Source organism: Pezoporus flaviventris, unplaced genomic scaffold (assembly GCF_033815535.1).
Source record: "Pezoporus flaviventris isolate CSIRO_AGI_PZ_B2104156 unplaced genomic scaffold, CSIRO_AGI_Pfla_v1 ptg000015l, whole genome shotgun sequence".
In the NCBI taxonomy this organism is placed as follows: Eukaryota; Metazoa; Chordata; class Aves; order Psittaciformes; family Psittacidae; genus Pezoporus; species Pezoporus flaviventris.
In genome coordinates, this window is record NW_026892563.1 from 20,502,430 (window position 1) to 20,527,608 (window position 25,179).

At 43.8% G+C, this 25,179-nt stretch overlaps 1 protein-coding gene across 2 annotated transcripts in view; it reads left to right on the plus strand.

The window, feature by feature from the left end:
- The window catches only part of CYYR1 (cysteine and tyrosine rich 1), a 54,311-nt gene extending 37,293 nt beyond the window's left edge, over positions 1–17,018 (plus strand). For both annotated transcript variants that reach the window (XM_061453754.1, XM_061453753.1), the window contains exons 3-4: positions 13,642–13,799; positions 16,779–17,018. In XM_061453754.1, the coding sequence (XP_061309738.1) occupies positions 13,642–13,799; positions 16,779–16,912 (292 nt within the window). In that variant the 3' untranslated portion in view covers positions 16,913–17,018. The remainder of the gene's footprint in view (positions 1–13,641; positions 13,800–16,778) is intronic.
- Positions 17,019–25,179: the final 8,161 nt, after the last annotated feature.

The window sequence follows — 25,179 nt, forward strand, 5'->3', positions numbered from 1 at the left end:
ATTCCTGAGGTTTCCAAGCGATGCTTTTGGGAAAAGCGCTTCTCACCCTGCATAAGAGGGAAAAAGGCATTGGGCTCTGTGCCCAAAGAAATAAGGGTTCTTTATTTGCTACAATTTATTAGCATAAAAAGCAAGGTAAAGTGACACCAAAACTGTGAGGAAGGGACCAGCACAAAGGGGTATCTCTTGTGCACAGCTCTACTGGAATAAGCAATGTCCCATCTCCTGGGATAGGGGAAGAACGGGCTGGATGTTCAGTCCGCTCTCTCGTGCTGCTCCATGGGCTTTCCCTGTCCTTCATCCAGGACATTCAGATGAGACAGGATTTCATGTACTTCTGAGGGAAGTTACTGCTGATTCATGAGTAACTGGCTCTTCTTCTCCAGCCCCCAAACATCTCCTGAAGTGGAAGAGGTCAAATCTAGCTCAATGCTACTTAATGTAGCATGTGCACACATTTTTATCATGTGGTGACTTCTGCATCCTCAGCATAGCTGCCTTCAGATAAAGCAACTTTCATCATTTTATGGAATCTGTAAGAGCCACAGCATGTTTTTGTAACTGCAGTTTAATTTTCAGGTTTTTTTAGTTTTCTGACTCATAGTCCTTTCTCCAGAAACATAAAATGATTCATATACCCAAGCACTTAACTCCTTTTACATTTGTAAATGGCACTTCATGCATGCTTAATGAGGGTATTCCAAACCACTAAAACCATAATTTGCTTATGCTACATAATAAAGTTTGAATCCTGCAAAGACTTAAGTAAATGCTTTCAAGCTCATTGTAGGTTTTTGCAAATGGTGATTTAGAGCCAGAATGTCCACTGGCTTAGACTCAGTGGGTCTTTGTGGTCCTCGTAAGCTCTGACACAGCACCTGGGAAGAGAGAATGAGGAAGAAAAATGTAATTGGTGCCATAAATCTGATGCAGAAAAGAATGCAGAAGAGGTGCTTTTATTGCTTTCACAGGGGTAAGAGTTGAATATTAAAGTACATTAGAAAAGGGAGATGGAAAGAGAAATGAAAAGCATTTTTTTTCTTTCACTCCGCTCCAGTATTTCTAAAACTAAACTCTCAGTGTCTTAGTATTTTTATTGGAAAATAAGAGGGAAAAATCCCTATGCTGGATAATTCAAAACCCAGATAGATTTATTTCAACTCAAAATATACAGTGCTAGCTAGAGCTGCCTTTTTAAAAAGCTATTGCGCTGTTACTCAGGCAATGCACGTAATTTATTTTCTTTTTTAAAAAGGAAACATAATTTATGGCACTGGGGTTTTAATCTCTTAATCCAGACTTTTTCTCTCAGATCTTCCAGAAACCACTTCAGATTATTCAGTGTACAAAAAAAAAAGCAAACCCTACATCTTTTTCATTTGTCTAACAGACAGAATTCTAAGAGCAGTAAAATCTTCCAATTGGGGTTGATATTTAATAAATCATAAACGTATTTTCGAGCTACAGTTTGATGTTCTGAGAATCAGATTTCTCAAAAAGTCAAAACCTTTTTTTTCAGGTCCATAAAGCAGTTTTGTTTGCAGTTCATTTTCAGGTATTATATTGCCTTGTCTTATTCTCTGTTATTTTTATGTTGTTGTTGTGAAAAAAAGATTTTGGGTTCCAATCTTCCTCATCTTTGTTGCATAAAATGGCAACATTCTTCCTCTATATCATTAAAAAAGAGCTAATAAGCTTCTGCTCCAGGAGTAATTTATAGCTCACTAATGTCAGAGTACAACTGAAATATCAATTTTAGTTAGGAAAGGATCACAAATTGCTTGTGATGTGCAACGAATTCTGCAGGAACTGGAAAGGGCTTGGCTTTTCACTGTCAAAGCTGGTTTCCAGTTGCAGATGTAGTCACCAGGTAACCAGCACCAGCACTAACACTGTCTCAGCAAGTGGGTCACCATGCTTCTTCCCTCATGGTGCTGGTGTCCACATGACATTCCATTACAAGGAACAGGAGCATTTTCTGCGCTTCCCTGAAGGTGCGGGGGGGGGGGGGGGGGGGGGGGGCGTCAAGGCCTGCAATCTGATTATGCTCTTGGGATGATTTTCCAGTGATGTGAACAAATACAGTTTGCATTCCTGGTATTGCTGTGTTCAAGTGTCTGCGGATCTCTCCTGAGACAGAGCTTGTTTCAGAGATGCAATTCATGAAGAAACAGTGCATTCCTGAAAAGAAGTTACTCCAGATGATCTGGGGTCCCATGCAACTTTTAAATAGATGATGAGGATATATCCTAGGATGCCAGAGGTAGATCTGCGATCGTCCTTGAAGGAGAATGATGGACTCCTGAAAAATGGACGTTATGAGCAGGGAGCATTTATGGGATGAGGGTCTCTACGATGCTTTTCCAGTTCAGTTTGTGGACTTCTTTGCAGTGATTCACCCAGTGGTTTTAGGGGCTACATTGCATCTAGGCAGAAATCTTTCAATATTAAAAATACATCTTATTTAGCGATCCACATAAGCTACTAGGTTGGCATTGAGGCTACTTCTGTCTTCAGAACTGACTACCAAAAAGGAAATAAATGTTTCTCTTGGCATCAACTGTTCCGTAATTGGGAAGGAGTACTTTAGTCAGCCATATGCAAATTTATATGATGCATGGACTGAATGCAAGATAACCAAGTTTGGGCTTCTGCCTCCATTAGAGTATTTTGAACCTTAGTGCTTGAACCGTGGCCTCTTTGGGAGCCCCTGTGGGAACCTAGAACGTCCAGAGTTGCAGCCTAGAAGAGCCACAGTTACATAATACAAACAGGTTTCTCATTAGCAAACAAAACAATAAAATTGTCTTAAAGTTATATTCAATGGCATTTGCATCTCAAGGACAACCCTTTCCTGGAAAATATTTAACTGGCAGGAAAATAATGTGTTTCTACTTTGTTTTACTCACTGAGTTTCTGCCAGGGATACATGGTCAGTTGAGTTTAGTATGAGCTTGAGCTTGTGCTGCCTCAAGCAATGGGGAAGTCTTTTCCAGTGCTGCCCTCCTGAGCCACCCAGCTCTGGTCTCTGCTGTGCCAGCAGGAGCACTTCTGTGAAATGCCTTGAGGATGACTTATCCATGGATCAGGTTCCAGTTCTTAACAGCTGAGGAAAGTCACCCTCATGCCTTGCACCCTCCCACCCAAATGGAACACTGAGAGTGCTACTACTATTTTTGTTGTTGGTTTTGTTGCCATTTTTTACAAACTACAATCAAAATGCGTGATTGTCATGTTAAGAAGTAGAGGGAGTTTTGCCAAAAACCAGTTAATTCTGTTTCACTGGTTTCTTAGTTCCAGTTAAAGGAAGTGTGGTCGTCATCTCACAGCTCTGCCAGCAGCTACACTCATGCCACAGTGCACGGGGTAGTGGCTAGGTGGCACACAGAAGGCTGTTGAGGAGACAGTCTTATGTGGAAAATACTGAATACAGTAAGGACCAGCCTTCACTGTGCAAACCTGTGCAAGTGAAGTTGATAGGAACAGGCTTAGTGGCGTGAAACTGTGAAGATGGACATGAAGGCGAACAGCGAGAAAATGAAGGGAGGGCCCAGAAGACGTCCTGGAGTGTGGCAGAGCGCTCCTTTGGTTTCTGTATCTAGCATTTACCTCTCTGTTTAGTGCATTGCCTTGGAAATTGTGAGGAAATGCTCCTTTTAATTACAGCCATTACAGTTCTTTCTCTTGAAATGAATCAATCTGCGGGTCACCTCCACCCTGCCTCCCAGAGCAAGAGTTAAGAGCCCCATCTGTTGGCATTTTCCCTTAGTATCTACACACTTGTTTCACTGGGCAAAAAACAGCCCAGCAGAGTGTTCTCTGGCACATCAAAAACGCATCACGCATGTCTGGCTGTGAGATTTGCTACAGGCACAAAGCAGGCAGCATCCATAATAAAAGGGGCTGAACTGTCAGCCTTTCTGGCAAGGCTGGGTAAAAATCTGCCTGGGTAGAACTAGGCAGGTTTGACTGTCGATAGCTCAGAGATGTGACAGGCAAGAGGTCACAATAGTAAGTCAGGCTTCTACAGCAAGAGCTTCCCAGAAGAGAGCTGTAGGATTCTTCTGAGCTGAACTCATGGAGTGTGCAAAACCAAGCATTTGAAGAAGCTGGTGTAAATAAAATCACGGTCAGGAAGAGTTTGTTAAGAATTACCAGAAAGACAGTATTCCTGGGATTCTCCTAAGTGTTTATACTCAGTTACCTGGCTGCCAGAAATGAGCTATTACTAGGGGTTACTAACCCTGTAGTCTTATTGGAAGCCTATTGTATTGTCCTGACCTTGTACTTCAATGCTTAAAGTGCTGGAAGTTGAGCAGCAGTTTCAGCATCTCCCATTGCTGTCGATTCAGAAAGTGTTTTAAATGGAAGGCTCAGCCAGCAGTGCAAGCTGCAAGCATAAAAATAATAAAATTCCCTGAATTAAAGCAAAGGCTACATTAGGTACATTTGTGCTGTAACTTTCTATTTAAGTCAACATCAGGTTGGCTTTGGATTCGGGAGCACAATGAGGAACATTTTGGAAAGTGGAAATTGCATTATGGCTTCTGTTTCCTTTCCAGGGAAGCATGTGAAACACATTACAGAGCAAGGGAAGGTCATGACTGCAGGGAACAGCACAGGATGTCTGAGAGGGAAAGGTGGGGCAAGAGGAGCTGCTGCAAAACAAAGAGAAGCAGCAAGAGAGCATGAGTGTAGAAAGTGGCAAGTGGAAACCTTGCAGTATTTTAATCAGAATTCTTTCACATGAAAGGTCAAAAAACCCCCAAAACCAGCTTGCCCCCATTACTTCTGTATTTGTGACTTGTTTGAAATCTCATTTCAATTTAAAAATGCATTGTAGGGTTTGGGTTTTTTTTCATATTCTGGTAATGTGCTGAATTTTTTTAACTGTCAGACAGACTCAGTGTTTCAAAACCAGCATCCACATGCATGCACGATATTAGTCTGGTGAAAATGCTGGACAGGCTGGGACTGATAAAAATATCTTTGCTTAGCCATGATCAATTAATAACACCACTGCGTATTAAGTATTGTGCTTGCTATATTGCGGCATGAACCTCCCAGGTATATTTCATGCATCATTTCCTCTGTCCATAAAATTATTTCTGAGCCAGCTGTGTACTTAGTCTTAAGCAGGGTGGGAGCAATGCCATCCCTCTCTCTCCCTGGTCTGTCTAGGGCAGCAGCGGGATCTCAGCCTTGTACATAGGTGGGGAAAGCAGTTTGGGAACCAGCTAGAGGAAGAGCTCGCTTTCTTTACTCTCCCTCTACTGGAGGAGCAACGTTGGCCTTTCCAGGATCACTTCTTTTGAAGCACTTTGCAGCACTAGTGGCCAAGCAGCGTCTGAGCAGCGTGGTGGGGAGAAAAGCATATGGTTTAGCATAAAGGAAGTAAGCACAAAATGTCTGTGTATTTCTCAAAAGGCAAATTGGCTGAAAAACCCTTCTGCTGATAGCCCAAACCAGAGCAAGCTGTAATTACATATCCTTTTGGTTTGCAGTTTATATGATTTTCTCTCTGGTTTTGCAAGTGTGCCACAGTTACGCTTCAGTGGCTCAGCAGCCGTCTAACAAGCTGTAGAAGATACCCTATTGCTCAGGCACTGGTAATACTAAAAGGCAGAAAGTACTGTCTTTTAACCCTTTGTAGGATTACCTATCTTAACAATATGGAGCAAAGTGCTGACCTGTCCACATGGAGCTGGCAGGAGGGAGGTCAGGAACTGGGATGATTACCCACTACCTTTTCATTGTACAGGTGGTACTCAGGACGTTTTGGTGCTTGAGTTAATAATCCTGCAAACGTAACAAGGTAGAGAGGGAACGGCACAGAGGAAACCATTTGGAAGGAATTTGACAACACACCTTAAATACAACTGAGTAGGAGGAAAAGAAGGAGAGTACTGTCCAAGTACAGTCTGTACCCAGTTTTAACAGGCAGGAGGGATTTGTTTACGGAAGCAGGCAGTCATCTCCTTCCTCCTTGCAGTAAAAAGTGTATTTGTCCTGGGTTCAGCGGTAGCGGTCATTTTTTCTCCTTCTTGGTGGCTGGTGCAGTGCGGTGTTTTGACTTTCGGCTCGGGAGCAGGGCTGATAAAAGGATGTTTTGGTTTGGCCAAGGACTTTGTGAGCCTCATGCTCTGCCGGGGAGGAGGGGAAGCTGGGAGGAAGCAGAGACAGGACACCTGACCCAAACTGACCAAAGAGCTATTCCATACCACAGCACGTCATGCCCAGGACGTAACTGGGAGTTAGCCGGAAGGGCTGGGAGACTGCAGGGTAGGAGGAGGTATCGGTCGGTGCTTGGTCGGGCTGAGGGGAGCAAGTTATGTCAGGTGGTGCTGAGGTGTTGTATTCTCCTCCCTTGTTATTTCCTTTATCATTGTTATTATTGGTGGTAGCAATAGTGATTTGTGTTATACCTTAGTTACTAAACTGTTCTTATCTCAACCCGTGGGAGTTGCATTCTCTTCGATTCTCCTCTCCGTCCCTCCGGGAGTAGGGGGAGGGCAAGAAAGGGGGAGAAGTGAGCGAACGAGTTACCTGACTGGGTTTAAACCACGACAGTATTTAAAGGAAGTACTAGTTGGAATTTTGTCTAAGTGCAACTTGCAAAGGAGCGCCTCAAAGACAAGCCTGGTCCATGTGAGTTGCTACTCTGTAAACTGAGTATTTAATTTTAAACAGGAGGCAGCAGCTAGCTGGCTATTTAACTGATTCTTGACTTGGATGGCTTTTCAGTCCATACTACCCTGGTATCTGTGTTCCAGGGCTGTAAAACTGGTGAGAAGGCTTCTGGTTCAGCTGTGGAGCACCGCAGCTGATTCAGGCACTCCTTCATCAGATTTTGACATGGAGTTCTCAAGGTACCCCAGCTTTAAAGCCAAAATGCCCTGGACAGTCACTGTCATTTTCAGATCATTCACAGATCATTCATTATGTGGTTTTTTTCCTTATGAAAACAAAGGGACAACCCCCAGAATGGGTCTGCTTGCTCCCTCAGGGGCAGAGGAAACAGTGCATGACCCTGCTGACTTCTGCTGTCAGTCCAAGTAAAACAGGGCTTGCCAACCAAATTAAATAAATAGCCCAACACCTCCTCCTTCCAAGTAACATCAAGTGTGACGAAGAGTCCAAAGAGTATGTTTTTAAAAATGTCAGTGTCTGGATCAGATCATCAAAGCTCATTGATTTTTTAAATATTGTTTTGTCTCAGAGAATGAGTTTTAAAAAAAATCCCTTACCAACTTCTTTTTGAATGCCCGGAAAGGGGAAAATTAAGGAGTATTTATTAGTATTAGCAATAATATTCCAAAATGTGTTGCATGCATTATTAATACGATTCTAGAGGTGCAGTGCCAGATTGGCAATAAATTAACTGGAGAACTAAAAAGTACTGGACATTAGGAAAGACAAGGTGGAAGAGATCAGCTGTGCAAAGTGAAGACTGGGAATGGCATGTCTTCCTTGCACTAATATGATAATGAAATACAGCACAGGCAGAGTGGGAATACTGATCTTCACATGCTTGTAACAACTTCTTGCCATACTTGGTCAGATTGCTGTAAAATTGCTAGCGTGAGCAAAGACCTTTATGCCAGTGTACACACATCTCTGGTGTGGAGCTCTGTCAATTCTGCAATTCTTGTTTCTAAGTTGATGCTGTATTACAGAGTGTGCTGGGCTTTGGAAAAGATAGCGGCTTAAGTTCACGTGTGCTAGCTTTAGCCTGTGTCCTCTGGTAGAGGTATGAGTCACCAAGGCACAGCCTATAAATGCTACATAATGCATACAGGGAGAAACAACCCAAACTCCCACATGAAGTGATGGGCTCTGCGCTGACATATCTCAGAAATGAAGCTTGGTATTATGGTAAATAGTGCCATAAAACCTTAGTTCCAGCTATGTGACAGTCAAGCAGAAATGGATCTAATACCGTGGGTTATTTGAGAGGAAAACAGAGAAGAAAACAGTGAATGTTACTGTGCCTGTGTTCTGTGTGCTTCTGCTGCAGCTCTCAGAAAACAACAGAAGAGGATGAGAAAAAGTGCAAGGAGGGCTGGCCAGGGTGATTAGAGTCATGAAACATTCCCTGTACACAGAACAGCCAAATAGGACTGAGGCTCCTGCCGGGTGTGATGCTAAAGGTCTGTAAAATCGCGTTCAATTCAGGATAGACCAGAGAAGACAGTTGCTCAGATACATAATTAAGCTGGGAGCTCTTTGCTACATGAGGCTGTGGATGCTAAAATTTACATGAGCTCAGGATGAGGCAGGGCAGGTTTGCAGAGGAGAAATTCACTGAGTGATACAGTTAAAAACCAAACAAACCTGTCTGGGTCAGAAAGTTACTGAGCTGTGGATCATTGGAGAAGGCCAGGAAAGCTTCCTTATGCTCTTCCCAAGGCATCTTTGGACTGCATGCCCCTAGTAGCTTATCCAGCCTTTAAAGGTGTTCCAGAGAGGGGAAAGGCTAAAGTAGGAATCAAGAGAAACTACCTGCTTGTGAAGGACAACAAATGCAGAAAGGGCAGGGGTGTGAGGGTCACACAAAGCTGAGGAGTCAGGGGTGTGGGGACAGCCAGCAGAGTGCCAGGCAGCATCCGCTGCCTCCAAGGCACCCGTGGGCAAGGGGTGCTGCCAGATGATGATACGGGAGGATGTGCAAATGGTAACTGTCCCCATGGCTTCCTTGGAGGAGAACAGTGCCAGCAGCTGGGGCTGTCCTGGCACACTGAGTAGGTGCAAGCGTGGAGGAATGAGTGCAAACATTGGGGAAGGAGAGCATTCCAAGTTTCAGCAGGAGGGGTTTGGGTGGAGATTGAAGCAGCACTGGGATGGAAGCATGTGGCTGGAGGTCTGTGATGCAGCTTGGCTGGGTTGGTGAGCATCTCCCCCTCTGTGCTTCAGCTGGTTTGCCCTGACCCATAACTGGAGCCAGTCCTGAGCTCACTTCAGAGGCAGGAGAAGGCTGGAGGGGCCATCCTGCATAGCATTCCTTGGCTGCAGTGATGTGGGGTGTTTGGGACATGCACTTTGCTGAAGATCCCTGGGTGGAAAGCAGGGGCAAATAGGAAGCCTCAGGAGTGACGGTCTCAGTGGCGATGGGGCTTATCACATTTTGCACTGCGGTCTGTGTGCTTTCTGAAAAAGCTGTCTGAAAGGTTTTTTCTTTTCTTTGTAGTTATTTCTGTACTAATAAACCAGGCTCCATGACAAAGTTTTATGCTCCACATATGAAGTTAAGGCAGAACTCAAAAAGGAAAAACAGAGGCCAACAAAGTCCTTGCTATACAGCAGTGCCTGCCATGTATGCCTGGCTCCCAAATGTTGGTAATGCATTTAAAAGTTGCCTGCCCAGTAATCATTCTTCCTTCAGGAAACACTATCCTATTGAGCCATAAGAATTTTAGGCCCCTGAGATCCATTGTCTGCAAAGTGCAGAAGACCATGGAAGTGGTATTCATCTTGGGCAAGTTTGCCATCCACTTTGCTTGCCTAACTCCTGAAGTAGCAGCCTTATGGAGGGGAAAGGGGCACTAAATGAACTCCATTCCCACTCATTAAAACGCAAAGGATCAGGGCTGCTCTTCAGTCTCTCACCTTTTCTCCAGCTATCTCAACTCTGTCATAGGATGGAGTAATCACTGGTGACACCTCTGCCGCTTGTGTAAAACACCCAGGTTACTAGATCCCCCAAGGGACGGGTTATCTGACCCCAAGCACCTCAGCTGCACCAAGTCCAGGAGCAGTTAGAGCTCTGCCCTGCTCCAGCATTGCCAGGGCCTTGGTGGCACCAGCAAAAGGCCTGATCCCCTGCACTGGGTTCTGCTGGGTCAGAAATGTTAAACTGTGAATGAGATTTGTACGCTTTCCAGCAGGATGTTGCTAAAAGCTGGTGGAAAGCTGCTGCTTTGAATATCTGATTTTTACCTTGACAATGTCTCTTGACACTTCCGCAGCTTTAAAATTACTTCTCCCCCTCTCCATCTTTACTTTTCTCTGCATCGTTTTTCTGTAGCAGTCTTTTTCCCTTCATTGGCTTTGTTTCTGTAAAAGACTTTGCATAATGTTTTCCTTCAGGTTGCTCCATTTCAAAGTTTATCCTTTATTTCTAACTTCCTAGTTGCTATGTGACTCTGCTGTGTGGTTTCTAGGTCTTCTTTTGCTTTATAGTGTCCTTTTTCTCTTAGGCACTTTTCCTTGAACAGCTCTGTGGTGGTGATAGCGTAAAAAATCTCTATCCTCTGTGTGTCTATGCAGAGGTATAAAATGTCAGTGAGAGAGAGGCAAAGCAAGCATCTTTAAATATAAGCCAAGGAATACTTAGTTAATGGGGTATTTATTTTCAAAAATTACCCACTAGCATGAAGAGAAACTTCACCATTTTGTAAAATATGCATGCTTATTTTTCTCCATACCTTCTAGTCATACCGTCAGCTTTCCACGGTAAGAACAAGCATTTATTTTTGTGCTGTGTGGCCACAACAGGTGCTGCGTGACTATTGTGCTGCCAGGATTTAGTGCTGAGAAGGTGCAGCCTGATGTTTAGAGGCAGAGTGCTCGTGGGTTTATTGAGAGCCATTGTGAGTGGCAAGAGCCGCAGGTCTCTGAATTATGTTGAGTTTATGTTTTAACTCACTGTCAGAAAGTGGTACAGCATTATATATGTTCAGGAGAGTACATCTCTTGCAGTCCTCTCAGACAGATCCTTTTCAACTCAACCACTTGATTCCTGGAACAATTTCACGTGTGTGGCATTGGGTCTGATCTGAAGCCCACCGAGACCAGCAAGCACCTTTCTGCTGGTACTCAGGCTGTAAAAGAATTTTAAAAGTGACCTACATCTTCTGCTCCATATCTCAGGCTGTCCTTGCATAACCATCCACAGGGGGTCTAAATTTACCACTGCAGTGTGAAAACCTGAATCCACAAGCAGCGGTGGATCTGGCTATTTAAACCACTTCTTTTCCTGATTTCAGAGCTGTGAGCAAGACTTGCACTAACCAGTTTTGTCAGCAAAGCTTTCCTCAGTGACCATTTTTGTTTCTGGTTCATGGCTATACCAGGAGGAGCTACACAGGGGATCAGCAAGGATATAGTGGATATTCCATGTTTTGCTTGCTGACCTAGGTTTGCTAGTCTGGCTAGAAGTGGATTTTTGCTTTCCAGTGTGGTTGCATCTAGTCTGAGAGGCCTTTTCCAACTTTGAAGTTTTGCCAGTGGATTTAGCCCTTTCTGACTTTCAGGTACAGGCAGATACAGAGGGGTTTTCTACAGCTTTGACTTGCTCTGCCACTTCTCTTTGCAGAGACAGCAAAGCACCAGTCAACCAACAGCTCCAAGGGGTCAATAGGAAAAGCTGTAGGACTGCAAGTGAGTCCTTCAGATCTTGGCATTATTACCCAAAGCAAGCTGGCAAGTCTATAATTATCTGCTTAATATCTCAGGAAAGGTGGAAACTTCTTTTGAAGATGGTATCAGACCTTTTGTAATCTTTTTTTCCTTTCCTTATGAATACTTTTACTTCTTATGTAAAGTATCACAGAATCATCATTTAAACTAGTGGAGCAATATTGCTTTGGAGCAGTTACTGTTCATGGAGGGTAGAGTGGGCTTGGGTGTGAGGCTGGGGTGTCTGGTAGGCACTGGCACACGAAGAGTGCAACCCATCGCTCAGGGCAGATGAGCAAATGGCATGTGGCTGACCACTTCTGGAATGAATGGGATACTTTTGCTGAGACAAACTCTATTTAAACTGTGTTTAAAATGGGCTTTATTCATATAGAAGTTGTAAGCTAGCAGTGGAAAGGTAACACATGTTGTGTGTTACCCACTTCTGTCAGCCCTTAGGATGAAGGTTGGGTTTTCCTCAGGATGCAGCTGGTCGGAAGTGCTAGAAACCTTTGTGGTGTCTGGATTTGAGCAGATCGCGCAGGCAGAACATACTTGGGATGCAGGAGCTGGGCAGCAGTGGACTGTGTAAAAAGCAGAAATCTAATGCAGGGCTTGAGGCCAGTAGTCAACAGTGGCTGGTCCTGCTTCTTCCACCTGGGAGAGGGATCGTTTCAGTGTCACAGTTCCCTGCAACTCTGTAATGCAGTTTCTCTGTTACTCATGGTGGTTAATACCAAAGCACTTGGTCACATCAGTGTTTTGAGCTACTGGTTTTATGGCCAGGTGCTTGCTGCCATGACAAAGGGTTTTGCAAATTAGGCCTTTATATATTCTGCAAAATATTAACAGGTTTGCTCTCCCTGCACACTCCTCATTCATTGCTACATAACAGCAGAGAGCAGTTTAGCTCCCTGGCAGTGTATTTTAGTAAGACAGCAAATTGTCTATGTTTATTTATGCTGTGCAGTTCCATAATTGTACTGCAAATCTTGGCCAAGTTCCTGAATGCAGTTGGGGCCTAAAAACAAGCTCTTAAACTCATATTTAGGTTCCTGAGCAGAACGTCTGATTTTTCAAATATTGAGTCCCCTCTGACCCTTGCTGACTTTGTGGCAGCCAGTGCGGTGTAAGGCAGCAGTTTGAAACTCAGGCCTGCTATGTGTTCCCACACGTCTATGGGGAAGTGCTTCCTAGTGGAGTTTATGCATGTTAACAGACTGTCAGTTTGGATTAATTAAAATGTCCAGTAAAAAAGATGCCATCAAGGTTGCTATTTGAAGCCTTTGCTGGAAGATGAAGACATGCACAGAGTAAGAATATTCTGGCAAGTCACTGTTTTTTTTTTCATAAAAGGGTAGGCTGTAAATACCATCTTTCATGTAACTTATGCTTCATTGCCTGTACCTGACAACAAAGCTGAGCGAACTAGGGTTCATCAGAAAGGATGATTTTGCCCTCAGTATTATTGGGAGCTCTTCAGTGCCTCTTGGTGAGGTTTTTCTCCCATGTATCCATGCAATAAGGCTTTCTTTCCTCTCTATATAATTTCAAGGAAGGTCTGATTCATTACTTCAAGGGATGAGCTAAATTCTTTCCTCTGGACCTTTTTAAAAGAAATCATTTAAGTCTCAAATACTTGTGCCAGCTGCAGCAGCAGATGTGTGGAAGAGCAGGCATTTGCTTTGCTTCTTGCTGCTCATCTTAAAGAAGAGGAGGCTCTCCTTAATGTGCAGGCTCAGAAGCACAGCAGAAGGACTTTTTGACCTAAGATAAAACAATGGCAAAAGCTTTCCTGTGGAAGCACAGCATGCAGGCGCTTCAGGATGCTTCTGGAATATATTACTGGGGATAACTTACTCTTTCTTTTCAAAAGAAAATCATAGCAATGCTTTTAGGGAGAAAAAAAAAAAAGTCTTGTGTGATGAGGGGAAAGGGAAGAAATTATTCTCAATAATATTTAAAAGTTGTTAAATTCAGATGGCCCTAGAATGGGAGGATTTAATATATGGTAAATTGGCATAGTGAGCTGGCACGATTGAAAAACCAACTTTGACAGAGTTTGCCAATTTGGTCTCAAAGATCTTTCTTCTATTCAGATGCCGTGATGGATCAGAATTTGCAGCACTTCCAGTAATCAATAATGCGCTTCTTTTCTCAACTGGGGGCTGCTTCTGGGAGAGAATTTTGTTTTGTAAACATTAGTTGTCTGAGACTGACTGCATGTTTTCATTCTCCTTGCAGAGGCACAGCGATAGCTGGAATCGTTTTTGGTATTGTATTTATAATGGGAGTGATTGCTGGGATTGCCATCTGTATCTGCATGTGCATGAAGAACAGCCGTGGGACTCGAGTAGGGGTCATCCGAGCTACGCACATCAACACTATCAGCACATACCCAGGTAAGGAAGCAAAATGACACCCCTCCTAGAGTGCTGGTGTTCGTGATAGTGTATCTTTGGATAGTTATGGCTCCACAGTAAACAGGGGATGTGAATACAGCAGGAGGCTATTCTCAGTCTGGAGGGGAACGGCATGACTCCTTGCTGAGAAACGCAAGACAGCTCAGCGTGCACAGTGCTCGTCAGTGCAGCATTCTGCCTGGGCGAATTTATTCAGCTACTCAGTGGGCTAATGAGGTCTGGCCAGGTGCCATACTCACACAGCTGTATGGCTTGCGGTGCCTGCAGTAGCACAGTGGGACCTCGCTCAGGGCAGTGCTGCACTGTGCAGATAGATCTTCTCCTGTGCCAGAGGCTCTCTGGCAATGGATCAAGTTGTTCTTTTGTATTCCGGTTCTTGTATTTGCTCATGTTCATGTGCAGTCAGCTCCCTTTCATTGCCCGATGTAACAGGTTCCCAGCATACCACAACGAGGGAAAAACCTGGACAAGGTCTGTGGATCATAGCACAAAGGCTTCAAGTGGTGCTATGTGAAGTCTAATGCAGCCCGAGCTGGCTGGTATTTGGCCAGAGCTCACCAGCCCTGCTGGGTGATGCAGGATCCCACATGAGTTCTCCAGAGGCACACAGGCTTCTTTGCAGGGTGTTCTCTGCTGTGAGTCCCAGGAGGAACTGCTGCCTGGCATGTGGTGCTGGATCCCAGCTAGTTCTCTGCATCAGCCTTGCACCATGCCTGGATTGATAGGAACTTGTAGCATGGTGCAGAGATGTCCCTTGTGCCTTGGTCAAAGTTGGCTGCATGTTGAATATGCTCAGTGCAGGCTTGTCTGTGGGTTAAAATTGTTTTGGCATAATGTTTTTTCAGGTGGAGGGCAGCACCAGGCACAATTTTAGGCTCAGCACAGAGCCTAAGTCAGTTCTGGCACTGAGCTAGTCAGCTGTCACAGGCCCTGGAGCACCACGGGGGAGAATAAGGGCCCCTCACGCATCTGCTGCAGCACAGTTGTGCCCATAGTGAGTGGGGATTGGTACATCACACTGTACCTGAGGTAGCTCTGTGCAAAGCCACGTTCTGCACCACACTTGTTAGCTTGCATCAGTCTGTGACTGGGGTACAGGAGCACCGAAGGTGGATCTGCACTGAGCCAGCTGGGGTCTTGCAAGGCTCATTTGTCTGGACTCCCCACCATGTGAAAGTGGCCACATTGCTGAAGAGGAGAGCTGACCCTGGAAGCAGTCTAACAGTGTTTATACAATGCAGCTGTGCCTCTGCTTCAGTGGCATTATTAATTACAAATCCAGGAGTGATTGCCTTGGGATAATTCGAGTTCACTGTAATAAAAGGCAATGGTGTTTGAGGGATGAAATTCCCTTATCCCACTCAGAGATCCCTGCCTTTATATTCCCTCATGTTGCAAAGGTTGCAGCAAATCCCAGGTGCATTATGGATGCTTATAGGCAAGCTATGCAATATTTATTATGAGTTCCTTTATCACATTCACTGCTGTCAGTGTCTGTTTGCTCCCTCATGTTCTTACTTTCCAGTTAAACTAAAACCATCTATAATCAGTCTTATCATTGTAATACTGTTTTGCATAGAGAGATGAGTAATGAAAGAAAACTGCAATATTCTCAACCATGAATTGCTGAAGAGCTACTTCAGAAAATAACAGTTGCTACAAGCTGTAAGAACAAGAGCAAAATGAAGATTCCAGGGCTGTAGCCTTTTCCTCCCCAAGTCTGTTCCTGCAATGACTCACCCCAGTCTCCACCTCCAGGCAGTTTGACTCTGCACGCTCCTGCTTCCTGCTGCAAACATTAGTTCGAGCAGTTCTTCCTATCAGCAGCAGCAGCAGTTTTTAGAGGATGGGGAAGCTCTGAAATGATTTCTCTGTTCCCTGCTGTCATGAACATTCTGGAGTAATGACTGACCTGGCTTTGGCTGCAGGATTTGTGACAAACCCTCCCCACTGCCATTAACTGTTTTGGATGGGAGCAGCCAAGTGGAGCCCTTTGGCCTCAGCCACAGCAAAAGCTGGGTTTCCAGAGGGCAGGGAGTGCTTTCTATGACACAATGGGATTTGTGTCTCTTCCCCCCATCATATACATCTTAGGTTTCTGTTTCCTCTCTACTCAAGTGCTATTTCACTGCCAGTCTGCTTGAGGCATCTAGGGAGGGGATGTATCTCCATCTGTGGAGACATGAGCAGACTCTGGACCTTTACATTTGTAGCAACTAATGCAGTCTTGATATGGAGCCTTCAGTTCCTACCATGCTATCACTCTGCAGCATTTACTGTGCAGTAACGAATCCTTCTTGTCTAAGTTTTAGTAGAAGTAGTTGAGAAAATGTTTTCAGCTGTTTGTGAATATTTTTGTTGTTTCTCTAACAAAACTGCCTGACCCAGTTTACAAACACTGGGTTCTCCTCAGATGTCTCTTTTAGGGTGAACAAGGCAAAAGCTTTGTTTTAACTCGGCCTGAGACCTAGGAAGATGTCCAGCGTTTGCTCTGGGAAGTGTGATGCTGTTATGTTTGGCATGATATGGCATGTCACACATCTCCTGGGGTTTGAGAGGGTGTTTGAGAGGTCTGTGGAGATCAGCAAAAAATATGTTGTTATACTGAGACAACATAAATCCATGTTGCTGCTGAAGGGGATGGAATGGAATGGATCTGATAAAAACCTAACCTTCCTCCCCTAAAAAAGTTTAGCTCTGCCACATCATCCTGGTGTCATCTGCTATATGGCCACTCAAATACTGTTACCAGCACAGCATTCTGGTGAGCTCACAGCTAAGCAGAGCTTACATTGACAAAAGTGGCTGTTTAATGACAGTCTGAAAACAAAGAAAGTGCATAGCTAGGAGACTTTACATCTGTTGTAAGGAAGTCTGAATGTCAACTAGAAAATATCCGGGGGCCTGCATCTGAATAAAAAGATTTGTAACTATGTCTTCTTCTTTCTCCCATTCCAGTGGCTCCACCACCATACAGTTATGAATATGAAATGGAGTACCCAGTTGACCTACCTCCACCTTATACTCCAACCCCACAGACTTCGATACAGTATCCCCCACCCCCTCCATACCCTGGATATTCAGGGAAATAACTACATGGCTTCACATGGATATTAACTGCCTGTTGAAACAGCCAGCACCATTAAGACAAATATTATCGGCTCAGGGACAGATATGATGGGGTCTGCATCAACACATATGGCTGTCTGCATCAACTCATATGGCTAAGTGTTGAAATAACCTGGGAGGGTCACCATGGCTCAGGATGGAGAAAAATACTGATCACTCTGGACCTTCCATGTTTCATGATGAAACAACACGTAACCAAAGAAACAGTTCCTGCAAGTTAGTGCCTGATGAGCAGTGCTTAGCATCAGTGCTTAGCTTCACCTGCAGCCCCTTACAGCACACAGGAGTGAGGGTCTTCCCAAGAAAGAACATGCAAGTGCTACAAATGGTTCAACAAGCTGTTTCAAAAGCACAGGAGGCAGCTGCTGGGGCTTATTCTGGGAGAACATCCAACTGTTGCCTTCAAGTATGTGTTACACCTTTCCTTTAAATGAGGAGAATAAGGAAGAACAAGAAAGATTGAAGCTATTTTTAATTTCTGCTTCAGACTGATCATATCCAGTGATCAGCTGTGCATGTTGGCCTGATAAGCACATTGCAGGGAGAAGTGCTATCAGAGTTATTCAGTAACCAAAAATGACGGGTATTATTTTTTGACCAAGTGCAGGTTTTTACTTTTAAATAGTGTGAGACTAGTTTGTGGTCTGAAAGGTAAAACATAAAGAGCATTTTTATATGTGAAACACTAATTTATAGCTGATTTCTCTGGTATTAAAAACTGTATACATTGGAAATATGCTACAATGACTTTTTATCAGCAAATGATACTTTGATTTTTTAAAAATACTGAATCAGGAACACTCACAAGTGGGAGAAGAAACACAAACCAAATACTCAAACATCACATTTTTATCTTCAATTGGGTTGCATAAAGACTTCTTTTATCATATTGTTTCCCAGTAAAAATGATATTCAGCCTAACCAAAGAGATGAGCATAGAAACTGTGAGCATCAGACTACTTTTGACTGTTGTCTTGGCCTTTTTAAAACTGTAAGTCACCGAATAATACTTTTATGCATTTGTCATGCATATTCTTCAAAATTACTTACCCTCCGCTATATGAAGTACAGACCCTTATGACTTAAAATTTTCCGTATACTTACGAAGTTAACTGTAATTCAGGGGCAGCTGTTTGACTTCAGAAGAGAGTATCTCGTAAAGAATCATCCTTCAGTTGTAAGACTAACATATTTCTCATTTTTATATGCAAACCACAAAGACAGGGGTTCTCTTTCAGGATTTAAAAGTGCTGAACACCCTTAGCTTGAGTTGGGTGGCTGGACAGTTTGAGAATGCTACAGCCAAAACAGTGAAAGGTGGCAAAAATATGGCACCTAGAGTCCTGGACAGCTGTGGTATGAGGTCCATTTCAGAGGGAGAGACTGCAGATTACTACTGATTCCCAAAGATCAGAACTCATTTAGATGTTTTCCAGTGTAGCCCTCATTTTCTCTTCAGGTAGATCAGTGTATTAATGAATAAGAAAGCAGCTTGCAAAAGGTGGTGCCATATCTCAGTGAAGTCAGCTGACAGCCTAAGTCTGGTATTTTTGGCATTCAGTCCTGATTCCAGGAAGCACTCAAGCAACTTTATAACTTTGAACATAAAAGTTATTCAGAGGCTTTCTTGTAAACAAGACCTTATTGAATGTTCTTGCTCAGATTTTATAGTGGTATTTGTCCTTTCCAGGCTGACTAACCTTACCCTCTTGAAACTCCACTTGAAAGCGCAAATCGCCTCAGTCCTCACCAGTCTAAGTACAGAAGATCTGTGTTGTGACCCTTGGCCAAACTGAGCCTTGAATCAGAGGCCCACTGGCTACCTAGGTATTTGTAACCCAGTCAGTGGAAGACTGAGCTGCATCACAGGTTTTGAGCTGCTGGTTCCTTGGAGAAGACTCCAAGGAAGTAATTTCTCTTTTGCTGCTCAGGTGTGACAAGTCCTAAACTAGGTTATCCTTACAACTGCTTCTGCTCTGCTGCTGTGGGCTATGTCCTGTGACATTTCAGCTGGTACCCTTGACCTCTCAAGAGATGGATGTTCCTCAGATGAAATCCTTCCATGAAGGGCAACCTTCTGCATGCAGTATGTTTTTAGTCCCTACTCAAAACCATCTGCTGGGGTATTGATGTGCCTGCCAACATGGTGGCCAGCATGAAGAACAGAATAAGCATAATTTTCTCTGCGGGAATCCTGTTCCTATCACATCATTCTGTGCTTGTACCTCAGCACTTTCCAGCTGATCACACCAGATGCTATTTTGTGCCAAAATGTTACCTGTAGATAAAGAGTATTGTCATTTTTCCCATTCCTGTACTTCATTTCTTTGTGCTGAACATGCAGACACACAAATCAAAGAGCACTTTGTGTTTGATGAATCCACTGTCCTGAAAAATACAGAGAAAGAAAACTCCTACAGATCATAAATCTTCCCTTAGTGGAAGAATTTCTCCAGCCATGACATTTGTCAGAACAAGTTATAAAGCAGATTTCTTAAATAAAAAGGCATTTCTGGAAAAGAACTAGAAGTATTTGATCATGAAGTCCTCTGTTTTCAGCTTTACGATTGCATGTTGCCTGTGATGGTATTGCGGGTCAGTGATTGTATATAAAGGTCAGTGACTGGAGTACATACAATGTATACGTGGCTTATTTCATGGGAAAATTATAGAAATAGGAAATTGGGAATTTCATAGTGATAGAGAACTGTTTGTTTGCTATGAAAACATTAGTGAGGATATTGAATTTAGTAGGTCAATTAGTGTTCTGCAGATCTCCATATATGGAGCCATACCAGGCAGTGATTTTAGTCTCCAAGGACACATCTCCTGTCCTTGCTAACAGCATAAAACATAAAGGTGTTTTATATTACATGAAAGGGTATTGCCCTTTCAGCAAACCAGGTAGAACTAGTACAGAGTAGCCTATTTTCAGAAAGAGGTGGTGATTTTGTATTGAAAATACGTAAACCTGAGAGAGCCAGAGAAGAGGAAGGAGTCTGAAAGACTTATAAAAGTGAAAGAATAGAACAAAAGTTGCTGCATAAACAAATGGAAGCATTTGCTAATACTGAAGTTATATTAGTTGAGTTTAGTTGAAAAAGTTGGAGTGTTATTATACCTTAAGTGTTATTTCCTTGTGTGGAAACATGTAATTTATTTAACACCTACATATTCAAAGTTCCTGCAGTGCAGATACTGCTGGCCAGTAGTCATTTATTCTGTTTCACATGAATAGCTTGCAGATGAGTGGGTTAGCACAAAGAGTTTTTACTTAGTCACACTGACTTGTTTCAGTCTAATGCTCTACATCATATTGTAAGAACAAAAAATAGGAAAATGTAATTTTATGGCTGAGAAAGGCCAAACTTTTTCTTTTCTCACTTGGCAGCGGCTGTTACCACAAATTTGGTCAGTGAGCGTAGTGTATCCTGGGCCAAATGCTGCTGATTTCTTGCGGTCTGAGGTTGCTCTGCCTTTGGTTCACAGTTTCTAGGCTGAGCTGGGGAGGCAGAGAGGGAAGGTGACCATGCCAGAAGCACAGAATCTGGTCCCTTGAGCCTTTCTCCTTGGTTTCCTGGTTTAGCACATTAAGTGACTGCTTGGTTGCACGATTGCCTGTTAAGGATTGGAAGCAGCAGGAATTGCAGGTGCTTACAAGGGCACATATGCTTGCACACATTCTGATGCCAGTCCTCTTCTGTGGGGGGTGGGGGAAATGTGTGATGTCTTAGTTAATCGTGTTCCAGGGATATTTCAAGCCCTGATGCATTTCACAAACTTAATTTAATCTTGCATTTCTTTTACCTCTTTTTTTTCTTTTCCCAGAAAGAGCTACTTTGAAACCAGTTATGTCTCTGACAGCCTACTGTTTCCACGGTATATACCAAACAGCAGGAGAAATCTATTTAAGAGCTAATGACCCATTTGGGAGACTTTACAAATTAGGTAATAATCAGTTGGAGGCCTTAGAAGGCCAAGGCGAAGCCAAGGGAAGTTAATGTGTTAGGCTGCCATTACCTAAATGACACAGTCTGACGAAAGGATCATTAATGCTATTATAAGCCTTTTTTAATTAATGAAAAATGTAACAATTTGCTTTTTTAATGTTGGTAACTTTGAGAGATGCAGTTTTACCAGTGCACTAGACCAGATTTTCAATAGTGCCACAATGAAAAGATTAGATTGCTCTGTAGAGCACCTGGATCAATATTAACAGTGTTCTTGGTATAGCAGAAATAGAGTATTTCAATTTAAAGCAAACGTTCTCAAGACTCTTTGTGAAATCACAGTGGGTTTTTTGGATTAGATGGGATAGTTCATGGAGAACTGATGGCAATCTATTCGAATAGTAGATGTTTGGCATTTCTGTATTCACTTTCATCCTGGAAGCTCTCCAAATGCTTTAGTAACTCAAAAAAATAATTATTTCAGTCACCTTGGAATAAAACACAACAGGTACTTAGCAGCACACAATAATAATATGTAACACCCTGAGGCAGAAATTGCAGAAAAGAATTAAGTGAAATTAAATGTATTTCTTCAGCTTCAGTGAAATGTCAGTGCTTCCACAAAATACCTTGAGAAAATAATGACCAGGAACTTTCATCAAGTGGTCTCTATTATTACTTTCCAATAGATACACCCAGTCTAGTGCTGTTTTTTATACTGCAGCAATGTTGATTGGTAGGAAGCTCAACATGAGCCAGCAATGTGCACTTACAGGCCACAAAGTCAACTATATACTGGGCTGCATCAAAAGAAGCATCACTGGCTGGTAAAGGGAGGTGATTCTCCCCCTCTGCTCTCATGGGATCCCACCTGCAGTGCTGCGTTCAGCTCTGGGGCCCCCAGTATAAGAAGGATGTGGACCTGCTGGAATGAGTCCCAGAGGAGGAGGCCATGAAGATCTGAGTGCTGGAGCACCTCTCCTATGAAGACAGGCTGAGAGAGTTGGGCTTGTTCAGCCCGGAGAAGAGAAGGCTCAGGGGAGACCTTACAGCAGCCTGCCAGGACCTAAAGGGGTCTCCAGAAAATCTGGAGAAGGACGTCTTGCAAAGGCATGTAGTGACAGGACAAGGGGGAATGGTTTTAAGCTGAAAGAGGCTTTAGGTTAGATAGATTTAGGTCAGGTATCAGGAAGAAATTCTTCATTGTGAGGGTGGTGAGACACTGGAACAAGTTGTCCAGAGAGATTGTGGCTGCCCCATACCTGGAAGTGTTCAAGGACAGGGGTTTGAGCAAGGTGGCCTACTGGAAGGTGTCCCTGCCCCTGGCAGGGGGGTTGGAACTGGATGAGCTTTTAAGGTCCCTTCCTACCCAAGGCATTCTGTGGTTCTATGAATCTGTGAATGTCTGAGGTCCAAAAAGCAGAGCCCCTGTCCAAGCCTGGATTGTAGTGCATCCACGTAAAAGTACTCCTCCTGCTTTGTCATGATTTTGGTGTCCAGCCAAAAGAGATGAGCAAACAGAGAACTAAAGAAATGCGAAGTGGTAGCCCCTCACTTTACAAAAGGGAAAGAGATAGGGAAAAACAAAATGGTCAAAAAATGGTGTGATTTTTTATGACCTACAGAGGGCTGGTGCTGGTGCCTGTGACTCACTGTGGGAAGAGCTAAAGCAGTGAGCACACAGTGTGCTGAAGAGCTGTCACTCAACTGGGAGAATAGCCCAGAAAAGGATATAGGGAGCTCCGGCTTGGGGATCATGTAAATCAAGGTGCTGGAGGCAGTAACTGGAGCAGAAACATTTGTCCGGTTTGCTGTGAAGATTAGATGGTCAATATTTACACAGCACTTGAACTGAAAAATGTCCATTATTTCTGTTGTCCCATTAGTATTTTGCGTCCTTATTGCAAAGTAGGAAAGGAGAGGCTTTGAATGCCATTGCTATCACAGTGGTGACTAAGAATGGACTAAAGCCAAGAGAAACAAAAGGAAAGCCAAAGACTTAGGTGTTTCTGAAGAAAGTGAGGGGTTTTGTCAGCCCAGCATATGGAACTGCTTCCCTCATGGAGGCGAACCGGCCTGCTGCCAGGGAATGCAGCTGATTTTAAACAGCTGAAGCCTGCAGGAGGGAGGCTGAAGTGGGAACTGTGCAATGCTGGTTTTCCCCGGGCCTGAGACTTCAGCTGACCCCTCTGCTCACTCGCAGGAAAGCTTCTGGGGCAGGGGGAGACTTCAGCCCTTCTTTCGTGTGCACTAGTGCCAAGCTGGCCGTTTTAACTCAAGCCCCGCAGCACATCTGCAGTACATTCATTTTCAGGAACACGCGCAAAACCATTTTTTCATGGCTGGCAAGCAATCCCCAAATTTCCCTCAATAGATCCCATGTTGTATCGATGGAAAGGCGCCCATTGCAGGTAGTTTTCTGAAAAAAACCTTTCAGCAGTTTATCCAAATTGCCCCCTATTTTTTATATCACAGCACATTCGCCACTGGCTCATCTCATTGCCCTTATTTTACACGCTCCATCAAGTTCCCTTGGGGCTGCATCCTTATTTTACTGCTGCTTGCCAGAGAACTTCACCAAAGAGCTTTTCAGAAGAGTGCTGATTGCAGAAAAACCTTTCCCAAGCAGAGCTCTTCCCCTGCCCTGCTGCAACACCACTGCTAGGGGCTGCCTGGGGAGGCTGGGCTCTGCAAGAGCCATCCCTGCCCTGGTGAGAAACATCACCTCTTCTGCAAGGGAGGAAGGCCAGCCGGCCACACCTATCCTGAGATCCCCCCTGGACCCAGCTTTGCCTGTGGTGAAGCTCCACTGTCTTGCTCTTTTTTCCCAAAAATCAAATTGTGGTCAGTAAGTTCAGAAAGAGGAAAGGGAAAAAGAAGTCATGGCCACATCTGCTTTCTGGGTTAGCTCAGGTCTGAGAGATGTCTTGCTTTTTCCCTGTGTGTTGCCAGCTACCAAGTTGATAGCATGTCTGCTTTTTTCTGAAAGGTTTCTGTTCTCCTTCACTGCAGAGCATCTTAAACAGACGGGGAGGGTGTGTTACAGGCATCTGTGCAACAGCAAAGCCCGGACGTTCCATGGGCTGCCTTGTGATTTCAGTACCTGTAGCCCCCTGCTTTGCATTTGGACCTTTATGAACAATCGCTCAACTGGGAAATTGTTTTTACCCTTTTTGATGAAATATACTTCCTGGCTTAATTTTTAGATGCCTGATGTCCCTTGGTCTTACACAGGTGGTAACCTGCTGAGGAATAGGCTGTGCTTAATTAAACAAAATGATAATCTATGGCTGGGAGTCTGGTAAACCGTGTAGTGGAGTTCAAGCTCTTCCAATAAGCCCTGAAACTTGAACAATAGCAGATTATATAGATTGTACAGTGGAATACGCAGAACATAAATATGGAATAAATCTGTATATTTGCAATGAGCCCTTGTTTGAGGCTGAGTATCAGTGCAGCGAGATGCTTTGTTATGGTAATGGGCTTGGGGTGGTTGATTACTTGCCAATGCATAAAAGCAATATGAGGTTACCTGCCGTTCATTGACAGCTGAGAGATAAGGTTGCTTCTGTACCTGCTACCTCACATAGCAAGAATTCATGAAATCATCTGAGGCTGCCCTTGTCAATTATCATCATCATTATTTCTGTGTTTAAAAACAACACAGTTCTTGTGGGCATTCATCAAGAAAGTGCTGTCATAGTGTGGTCTCCACTGCTGTGCCTCAGCTGAAACCTCATCAGGTAAATTCTTGAGATTTAGAAATTAAAATAGATGTATATGTTCTGCATGTTCCTCATTTGTTAGTGCTCTTGTTCTGAGGTGGAGGCTGGGGGATCAACCATCCGCTTGGGTTGGTTTGGGAATCAGCTGATACATGTGTGTGCACATAGTGATGAACTTGGAGATAAACCATCCCTGCTGTGTGATAGATTTGGGCTCCTTACAGACAGACTGTGAACCTATGTTTAAGAGGTCTGCCACAGGCATGCTATTACTGTGTATCCATCTTCAAGGAGTCATGGAATCAACCAGGTTGGAAAAGACCTTCATGATCATCAGGTCCAATCGTTCCCATCTGTGAGAGACTACAGCAAAGTGTAGTGGTTGCTGACACATCTGAGAGACTGGCAGAGTGAAAGAAAGTTTCCACCAGCTCTCACTATGGGATACAATCAAACTAGGGAAGTTATATTTCCCTGGGCTCCTTCTCCCCAGCCACAAGCCCTCACGCCCCACTGTACTTAGTTTCATTGAAAAATCTATCATTCAAATCCACA